This window comes from Micrasema longulum, unplaced genomic scaffold (assembly GCF_059751315.1).
Source record: "Micrasema longulum isolate JH-2025_06_02 unplaced genomic scaffold, ASM5975131v1 h1tg000471l, whole genome shotgun sequence".
In the NCBI taxonomy this organism is placed as follows: domain Eukaryota; kingdom Metazoa; phylum Arthropoda; class Insecta; order Trichoptera; family Brachycentridae; genus Micrasema; species Micrasema longulum.
In genome coordinates, this window is record NW_028277669.1 from 138,457 (window position 1) to 149,269 (window position 10,813).

Genomic DNA, 10,813 nt, shown 5'->3' on the forward strand with positions numbered 1-10,813 from the left:
GTGTACAGACCGAATATCCAAATGAACCAAATGCACCGTATGTTCCACCAGTTTTAGAATGGTGCCAATCACCATACTTAGATTTGTCGCCGTAGTTGTCATGAGTTCTGCTGTGGTTTTTGGATTTGTAGAATGCTTGAGATGATCCACCCATTATTACAACTTGTTGGTTTCCTGCAAAAGTTATTTTTGATGAAATGCATACTATTTAATTTGGTCAAAAGTTTTCTTATGTAATTTTAAAGGTGCTGTTATTTTCGTAAAGCTTGGTCCGTTGCATTATGTCAACATTCACATATGTTTATAACTCGTGAACCAATAGTGGAGAGTAAGATTAAGTAAATACTTTATAAAATGTGCCAAATTTTAAACAGTTCCTTTATCTTTTTCATACATTTTACAGAAGTTTCAAGGTAAAGATTTAAGTAAAAGTGAGTTTGGAATTTTCTATTCTTCTCCTGCTTCTTTCCCACAAACGCTCCTAAATGGAGCATGTAGACATCACTAGACGCCTCCAGGAGACCCTATCGCCAGCCAGCACTCTCGCCTCCTCCCACATCAATCCTGCGTCCCTCAGTTATGTGAACTCTTAAGTATTGAAATCTGTCAATTTTCTTGATCCTAGCCCATTACTATAGAGAGGCTAATCCTTGCCAGAATTTGTTGCACATAATCTGAGCCTTTTTGGTATTAATATTAAGACCTAGACAAGCAGAGTTTTCCTGCAGTTTGTCAACAATTTTCTGAAGATCACCAACAGACTTTTCAAGAAGAACCGCATTGTCTGCGTACTCCTTTGTACTTTGTATTACAACGAACTTTTTATTACTTACCATAAACACATTGAGGTATTGGCTGAGGAAGAAATATCCCAGTGGAGTATAAGCACGTATAGGCCGGGACAGGTGTGGAGTCAAAACGTATGCCGGTCGGGCAGGACAGGCTGCACGAAAGAGATTCCCGCTCTCCTGAGCAATTGTAGCCACCATTAAAGCCAAGCTTTGAGGCGGCACAAGCATCAGAAGCTGTCAAATTAAAATTAACCATTGCTATTTTAAACAAGGCCGATGCTGTGGGTATGTAGAGATGCCATGGAACTATTAGTAAAAAACATTATCACATCCAATTGCGCTGGTCAAAGCCAGGAATGTGATTAAATAGCAATTAACCTTAACCCTTTAGGTGCCACAAGCAAGATATATCACACATGGTTCAGTGTAACATAAACATTCGCATGTAAATGTCTATAATATATTATACCACCAATCTGTCAAAAATGAATAGAAAGACCCTTCCACTTTTGATTCCGCATGATACCCTCTTACAAAACTCATCTTTATTGACGATTTTTTTTTATCAAATACATCCTAAAATCTGTTAACTTTGGTCTGACATTTAAACAGTTTAAGAGGACCTCCGTAATAGGGAAAATATATGTCAAAAAAATCAACTCTTATGTCACCACTTGATTCAGGCAGAGGAAAACTTGTCAAATTCCACTGCCTAAACACTAGGTTCGAAGATCGTGCTTTTGCTGTTGCCGGCCCCTCTGCCTGGAATCGATTGGCTTCACGTTTACAAATCATCGGCAGTCATTTCAGATCTCACCTTAAAATCCCATTTCTTTGGTTTATCATTTTAAAATCAGAAAGTTTAAGATGTAGTGTTAGCTTAGTTAGAATGTAAGTTTCTAAAGCGCCTTTGAGGTGATTTTTCACAAAACTGGTGCTATATAAATCAGCCAAATATTATTATTATTATACAGTGGAACCTCGATATAATGAATCTGGAGGGGTTTTGAAAAAAATCAGTATATCGAGTGATGTTTTATATTGAAGTTCATTGTATTGAGGCTTGGATGGCTAAAAACCCGTTGTGTTGAGGTTCACTCTCTTATTTGTTGACCTCTATAATATGACGAATTCTATGGAATCCTTATAGTTAAAAAAAATTACATTCAATCACAGTAGTAAACAAAACTTATTGTGATAGGTCACAACAATATGTACAATGCACCTGACTAAACATGACTGAAAAGGAACGAGAGGAGGGTTTGCAAAGAGCTCACAAAGATTCATGTCAAGACACATTAAATCATTCATAATACCATTCTTTCGATAGAAGTTTGTTTACGTGCTTTATTCGTTATGTAGAGGTTTATTTTTCATTGAATGCAATGGCTAGTTCAAGAAGATTTCAAAACATTTTTTACGTCAAATTCATTATATTGAAGTTTGTTACATCGGGGTTCCACTGTACTTCATTTATGGTTCAAAACAACGATGAAACTCACAATACTGGCACTGAGGTCCCCTGAACTCCTGTGGACATTGACAGACATTGAGTGCTAAGCAGTTTCCTCCATTTACACACGGAGGTTGGCATATTGGTTGGCAGTTTGGTATGATGAGCATATCTGCTCTTGTTGGAATCCAATTTCCTTCCTTGCATATCAAGTTGGTTATGGCGGATCCGTCTGGAAACTGGTGACCTTTGGCACATGAAATTGTGCAAGACCTAAAATAAAATAAAATAATAATATTCGATTTACATTTAAATTATTATTTTTATGTTTCATTCTGTAATGATTTCAACAAATTACTATTAGGTTGGCCGGAAAGTAATTTCAGTTTTCAGGCATAATTTTTTTAATTACTTCCATCAGTTTCATGATTTTTTACTTTTGACATTTGATTGATATCAAAGGTTACTTTAAACGAAAGTTGGGTGTGATTTTATTATATTTTTGGAATATTATACACTGAGGTATAGTTAAATAGAGATGATGTTTATGGAATTGATTGCATAATAGAGGGCGCGTGTCAAATTTGATTTAAAAAATCCATTCTGGAGATTTTTCACTCAAAGATGACCGACTGGTCGACCTACTGAAGTTGATCTAAAACTATTCGATAGATTTCAGAGAGGTGAAATGTATCACATACAACAATTGAAAATCACTTTGAATGTCTTAGACAAGAAGCTCCATATTTGGGTTCCACAATGACAATGCCAGCCCTCAGTTGGTAACACTTAGGAAATTATTTGAAATCGGTTGGTTGGTGATGTCGCATCCCCCATACAGCCCCGACCTAGCGCCACCTGATTACCATTTATTTTGAAGTTTGCAAAACTCTTTGAATGGTAAAACTTTTACAAATGATGATGATCTGAAATCGCACTTAATTATTTTTTTCGCTGAAAAGAATCAGAATTTCTATGAGTGCGGAATTATGAAGTTGCAAGAAAGATAGCCTTCGAATGAATTTATTATTTGTACAAAAAAAAATACATATTTCACACTACAAAACCAAAATTCTCACTTACCCAACTGTATATTATATGAGAATGGTGCATATTTATTCCTTTTCCTATAAAGTCATTAAATTCTAAGGGTCGATTTCTCAAGTTAAAATTAAATTTGTGCTCTTTTGACTCACATAATTTTCTATAACACGAAGCTCTGTCTAAGACATTTAAAAAAACAAACTTAAACATTTCTTATAAAAGATATTAATCAATTTTACATCTACTTAGAAAAGAGTGTGTTTATCTTAAACCTTCCACTGTACAAAAGTAGTTTTTCTTAGCCTCTACAAAAATATATTTTCATTTATTTAAATGACGGAAAGATTTGACTATCAATTTTCAAGTTGGTTGCGTCACATTTACTTTATGCATTGTGTATTGCACATTTACCAGGTTGAGGCGTAAAATTTATTGCTACCTACTGAGCCCTAGTGTCAATGTTGCGATTACGCTACTGTGGGTACAATCTTTTTCTCTCCGGCCCAATAACAACTGAACTACCATCAAATGTGCATGTGATTTTGGTATTCTCAGCGCGATCGCTAACAAGTTATTTTAGCTATCAAAAAGTCATTCCAATCCACTGTGACGTGTTATAGCATGAATCCGACAAGTGCCGATCTGACCACGGAACATCTGATAGAGCCTGCCGCGAGAGAGAAGTTCGAACATTAAGGTTGGAAAAATCTCGTTACAAGGTAGGTAATTGCATTCATTTGTACTGAGGTTCAGTGGAAAAGTAAATAAAGATAACGCAATCGCAACGACAAAATCCGCAAACCAGGAAAACCTGCAAAACTCGAGAGTGTATCTGCTATTGGGCGACTGGGGCGATCACAAGTTTTTAAATCAAACATGGTGAACTTACGTGGAAGTGCAAGACCTTCTGCTATTTTTCGGTAATGGCGGATAATTCAGACAAGGTTTCTTCTCAAACTGGCACTGTGGACCACTAAAGTTGTCTGCACAATTACACTGTCCGGGGGCGACACAGATACCATTGTTCTGACAAGGGGGCATACAGACGGCTGCAAATACATTAATTTATTGAGCGTATAAAAATATTAGAGGCTTAATAGTGCAAGGGAAGGGTTTACGTGGCCACTTTACATACTGTGTGACATTCACCATTCTGCCAAGGTTTTAACATCTACATTTCCTCAACTCTTCCATATGTTGATTTAAACCAGCCAGGGACAGGTAATAAGTCCTGTAAACGCCTAGACTTCCATAATCCCTACTTAAATTTAATCTTGGTGAACTCTCTAGGGAGTGAAATTCAGACTTGTCTATATACAATACTTGATATGTTTTTGTTATTTGAAGACTTTTAGACATATGTGTATTTTTTTATTTATTTAAAAAAAAAAATAATACGGTATTTTTTGCTCCACAATAGGCCAGAGAAAAGGCTTGAGAAAAATAACATTAAATTAGTTTATTCTCACCGGTAATCAAACCCGGAACCTACTGTGCGTGAGTCAAGTGTCATCATATTTTAAACATAAAATGCTAAAGGTGGTTTATAAGACTTCACATAATTTATTTATTTTCTCCCCAATTCATCACATTGTTACTTGGTAAATATTATGATACGTGAGTATAGTATTATTACAAAATTAAGCAAAAATTAAAGTTAAGGCGTATCAATTACATATTTTTTTTAAAGGTAATACATACGTGAACAACTTGGTATAGACGGCCAGTCCTGGACAGTCCATTTCCCATTGATGCAGTTGAGGACATGACTATCTTTCCCATCCTCAAACTGGTAATCTGGCACGCAAGTTATTCGACACCCGCTGAACATGGAACACTTCATCATGGTGTTCATCGGAGTCTCGGGGCGAGAGGAGCATCCTGTAGTTGTAAGTTTATGTATGAAAAATTCAATACTATTAGGGCTTTTATTATATTAAGTGTTAACATAATTTGCACCAAAAGAAAGAAAATTTTCTGCTCTGCATATTATTTTATTTGATTACAAGCCTTCAAAATGAAATATATAAATATGAACACGAACAGAAAGAGGTGTCGGAAATACTAAATTTCGCTGACTTGACATTCCATTTTGAAGGCTTGTAATCAAATGAAATAAAACATGCGACATAAAAACAAACTTTATTTTATTTTATATACTTTGGACACCTGTAGGTACATTACCTATCCTATCAGGTATTATGGTTATCTGGAAAAATCGAAATTTATACTCTTAGAAATGGGAAATTGATCACTTAGTTAGATACTTTAATACGTCCAATCACCATTCTTGCAAAGTCCAAGAACAATGGTGCATGATAACTTATATTGAATATCTGTTAGGGATATTCCAACTCATCAGCATTCTGCTTCAAAACTATGTCGTTGCAAGCTGAAAAAGGGACATTGAAATAACAGATGTTTGACGCTCTGTGAGGAGATATTATTGCATGGACAAAAGTCATCATTCCAAATTTTCAAAGAAAGACAATCTGAGATCTTTTTCCTGGTAGTTTTTTAAATAACATTTCATTCCACCATTTAAGAGCTTCACATATTGAGAGTAGTTCACCTTAAAAAACTGAGTAGATGTTATCTAGTTAAAAAGTTCTGTTAATTTTATCCATATTTTTTACAGCAGTTTTAGAAATACCTCAACATGAAAACGGGTTAAAAAATAGGTCACAAAGCCCACAGCTTCTTTATCAAATTCTAACGAGTAATTAGTATTTATTTATCTCGTTTCCGGTAGTATTCGGAAGCTGCGTAATTAAATTATTCAATAATTAGCAAGAAACTCTCACCCAACGTTACAAGGGAAACTGATAACAGATAACGTGTTCGGTGCAAGAAAAATATTATCAAATTGCACATTACTTGGAAACGCCAATTATGACATCCTGTTTGTAATTGATTACACAACCTGATTACCTTAGAAAAATTTGCTGCACCGAGTTATAATATTTCCAAGGTGTTGTAGTAATATTGTTTTAAATACAAATGTACCTATATTCAATATATTTATATTTTTAAGAGTAAAACACATTACATACTAAGGAGAAAATATAAAAGATGATACAAGAAAAGAAAGGAAGATCACAGCAAGAAGATTGACGGTGAGAAGTTAAAGTAGAGGACGGGAAAAGGGATTTTTACAAAAGAATCGACCAATAATATACACAATATAAACGCTTAATTAACATAAACAACTCATTTTAAAATATGTCCAAAAAAAATTGTTTAAAGTCATAAAATTTCGTGTTGAAAAAATATCTAAATGGAAACAGAATTTCACACACATTTTTTAAAGCATTTTTAATTTTTCATTAAGATCACATCATTTTGTTTCAACAAAATATACTCAAATATTATTTCAAAATAAAATTATGCATTTTTCCTTTTTGTTTATCAATAAAAAAATGTGCAAAAAATTTATCCGTCATCAAAAGGTACATTTTTAAGTTGTCTCCTTAAAAAAAAGTTGCTACTTAACCATGTGCTGCATGTAAAGTATATGTTTGTGTATGTGCGTTCAAATGTGTGTGCGTGGATGACTCGGGGTGTGCATTCGGTATTTTGATTGATTACCAATGATAACCTCCATGAAAAACGCAAATGTTAACAATTATTCTTTTCTCACTTGAGTTTCTTATTTATTTATTTTTTTGTCACATTTAGTGTTTAAATCTTTTGCATAATTTATGAAAACTTAATTGGTCTTAATATGTTAGAAAATCATTGTTTTTAATACTTTTTATGTATGACTTGTTTATGTTTTCTGAATAAAATAAAATACAAAATTAAAAAATTAAAAAAACCCTTATCTTGGCAGAATAAAAAATTCTTTTTTTACACATTTGATTATTGAAAAGGCTTCAGAATCCCAAACAAAAATATATTATTTATTTTCATCAAAGTTTATTATGAATTGTGATAATGCTGTTAAGAATGATAAATATGGTAAACCAGTTTTAAGTGAATGCTGTCTTCCTCATGTTTTAGATCATGAGAAGAAAAAAATATATGCGTATTTTATAGTAAACATTGCCAAGAAAGGGTTGACAGATATTACCAGCACAAAGACGGTGTGATAAACTTTTTCTCTTTTCCGTCTTTTCCTTATTATTCAAGAATAATTGTTATTTTAACACCTCCAGTCTCTCTTGTAAAAAGATATTTAGTTTTTCTGTCTCTGTTATTACACAGAAAACACCAGTAGTAACAAATAAGGCGGCCTCCGTGGTATAGTGGTCAAGACGCTTGACTCACGCACGGAAGGTTCCGGGTTCGATTCCCAGTGAGAACACAAAAATTAAAATGTGATTTTTCTCAAGCCTGGTTGTTCTGTAATGTAATGTTTCACCACTGTAATTGGGCCTCCTGGCCTGTTGCGGTGCCAAAAAAAATTTAATGAAATAAAACACTTGGATACCGAGGATTTAATGTGTGGAAAAATTTTTAAATTAAAGCAAACGCTTTTTAAAGTATTTTTTATTTACTATATTATTAATAAATATTTTTTTATTAAATTAATTTAAGAGTACTCCTTACTAGGGAAACCTGTTCTATGGAGAACTGTATAGTGCTCAAAGTTTTATTTATATATTTCAAATGTCATTCAAAGATTTTTTTAATTTCTTCTATCCTAATTATCTTCAGCTTACAGGCATATTTTTATTTATTTATTGTTAATAGAGAAACCAGTTAAGGTTTATACAGTAAAAAATCATTGTATAAATTTTCAAGAAGGTTTCGAAATGTCTCTAACTTGAGTCTTGAATCTATACACAAGTGAAATGTCTCCTTCAAATCTTGTACCATTTTCTGACCCATGTAGCATGAGCTTAATGCTGTAATGTCATTAAAAAGGGCTCTTGTTCAATGTTCATAAGACAATCCTAGACTTGATGTAAATAAGAAATATACAAATGACAAAATAATGAAGTTACCTCCTTTATATGTTCCCATGTTGGCTGATGATTCATGACTGGAGAAAACATCCTCTCTGCTACCGTAGGATGGCCTAAAGAATAAATTATAATATACAAAAAAATATGAGACAATATATTTACAAAGCTCTGTTATTTCTGACATTGTAGAAACTGGCCCTAAAATTGAAATATTTCGGTAAATTATAAGGGAAATATATCTGCCATAAAAAAATCGTGAGACAGGTAACCTACATTACGTATTTAAAGTGTATTACCATAATACATATTATCAAAAAATACTCTTCTTTACTATTGATTCAGTGAAGTAGCCAAAAAAAAGTTGATGGCTGCCATCTTTCAAAGGGGACAGGCCCAGAGATTTTAGAAAATTTACTATCTTTATTAGATAAATCATTGAATAAGTATTTCAAATTATAATAAAACTTAGGCAGGGACCAGCTTGATTATTAAATTCATATTTTTTGGTAACTTTTCTTTATCTATTTTTTTCAAAAACTTAAAAAATTCTTGGCAGATCATGTTATGATAATTATTTTTTACAATTAACTCTGACTTCACCATGCCCACTTAGAAGTAGTTTCGCTCATTTGTCCATTAATTCCCCACTAAGGACAAAACACATTTTTTAAAAGCTTTACTAATGGGGATTGAAAAATAAATTTCCAATCATTTAAGGCCGCTCTCTGAAATTTATGACTTTCAATAACTGAATCCATAGTAAATTTACCCGAAATGTCGAAAAATCAGAATGTTGGAATTGAGGAAATATTTGCTTCAATTTATTAGACTCATAAAGTCAATCGTCATCTAAATTTTTTGAACCAAGGGATTCTGCGGCTCCTTCAGCCCCATAGTATTTTATTGGATTTTTCAAACCAAATTTCAATAATATTTTAATTCAGAGTTCTCAAAATCATAATATTGACGCCATGACAGTTCGAATCCGAAAACTACACCGAAAAGTCAGTTTGCCAATACGAAATATGAAGGCAAATTAAGAGAGCAAATTAGGTAAACCAAGTGGTGTGTCCAGTGGATGGATCTCGCTCTTATCACCCTGTCCGGCCCGGGTATACGATGCTATCCCGTAGCCCCAATATGCAACATTAAAACCCGTAGACCCCGGGTCGAACGCGGAATGGTGGCAACCCTATGAGGGAATCTAAAAAACTTAATTTAAATAACAAAGGCATTTATTTAAGGGGGTTTTGCACTCTAACCGACTGTACACGAGTTGTGATACGAGTACATTACTTGTTTCCATATTGTTTAAAAACCAGTTAAAAAATTATGCAGTAGGTACTTACAATTTAAATGTCTTCACGCCAAAAGTCTTTTGGTTTCCAAATTTAATAGGAAATTCGCCAGATTTAAATATATCTGGAAGATGGTGCGGGACACCTACATCCGACAATCTAAACGACCAAACATTACATAATATAGGACAGGTTACGAAATGTTACAAACAACTTGCACTAAATTGTTACAGACAAGTTCCTTTCACAGTGTATACACACACTATTTAGGCCTTTGAAAATTTATTTTTGATCATAATATTTATCTTCTCAGCTTCTATGTCCAATATTAAAAAAAATATATTTGCAATTTTAGATGTTTTAATTATATTTACTAAACGGGTTAAAGTTAATATATAAAATAGCTGATTTTAAATAATTCATTGTTACGCAATGAAATTTTATTTTGTTTAATATTAAAAATACTAAGTTAAATACAGGAGTGAGACGTTTGCTCAAATTATGGTTATTAGAAAAAAGTTTTTTTGTATTAGTGATAGTTTTTAATTTTTCATAATGTAATATGTAATGTTTTTCGAGTAAAATTATTGTTAATGTAGGTTAAGTGTAAATAATCGATGTAATTTATAAGAACCTGCTGACGAGTTGTATGTATGCAACTCAGCAGGACTTTAATTTAAGACTATTTTGTAAATCATTTTGAAAAATATTTTTTTTTTTTATTTTTAAAAAGTTAAATTTATGTGGTTTACATATTAAGGAATCGCCTGTTATTTTATTACTATGAATTTATACGAGTTCCAATAGTTGAGGAATCAAACAATAATATTTCCAGACCGTTATTAACTTATGAAATAAAAAAAACTTACTCCACTGGATCACCCTGACCACTGCTATGTTTTTTAATACCGAAATTCAACCCGAATCCGAGATCAGATTTCACAAACCAAAAATTGTTCAAAATCACAAGACACAGTACAAAATTATCCTTGAACATTTTCACAAGAACTATGCCAACAATCTCAGAGAAGAATTGCCATTATGAACGAGACAATCTCGCGAGTGCTGCAAGAGGAACAATGAGAGGATAAACATAGCCATTTCCTTAAATGAGATTTGTCCCAGCAATTTTTTTGCGCACTATATCTAGACAGGATGACTGTATGTTACGTTAGAATAAAAACTGAGGATTAAAATTTAGATTAATTGACCCTTTCGGTGCCTATTAAAACCGTTAAGAGGATATGCGGTAACAGAAAAACTTGATGAATAGGTATTAAAAAATGACAAAATCAAAGTTTTGTTGCCTAGTTTTCA

At 32.9% G+C, this 10,813-nt stretch overlaps 1 protein-coding gene across 1 annotated transcript in view; it reads right to left on the bottom strand.

Annotated features, from left to right (window-relative positions):
- Nucleotides 1–10,550, bottom strand: part of LOC148281306 (hemocytin-like) — an 82,614-nt gene extending 72,064 nt beyond the window's left edge. Inside the window, exons 1-8 of the mRNA XM_088226908.1 lie at nt 10,366–10,550; nt 9,548–9,655; nt 8,238–8,311; nt 4,990–5,169; nt 4,178–4,337; nt 2,294–2,517; nt 834–1,025; nt 11–174 (exon numbers count right to left, since the gene is read on the bottom strand). Of these exons, the coding sequence (XP_088083034.1) occupies nt 11–174; nt 834–1,025; nt 2,294–2,517; nt 4,178–4,337; nt 4,990–5,169; nt 8,238–8,311; nt 9,548–9,655; nt 10,366–10,493 (1,230 nt within the window). The 5' untranslated portion in view covers nt 10,494–10,550. The remainder of the gene's footprint in view (nt 1–10; nt 175–833; nt 1,026–2,293; nt 2,518–4,177; nt 4,338–4,989; nt 5,170–8,237; nt 8,312–9,547; nt 9,656–10,365) is intronic.
- Between the last annotated feature and the right edge of the window lie 263 nt (nt 10,551–10,813).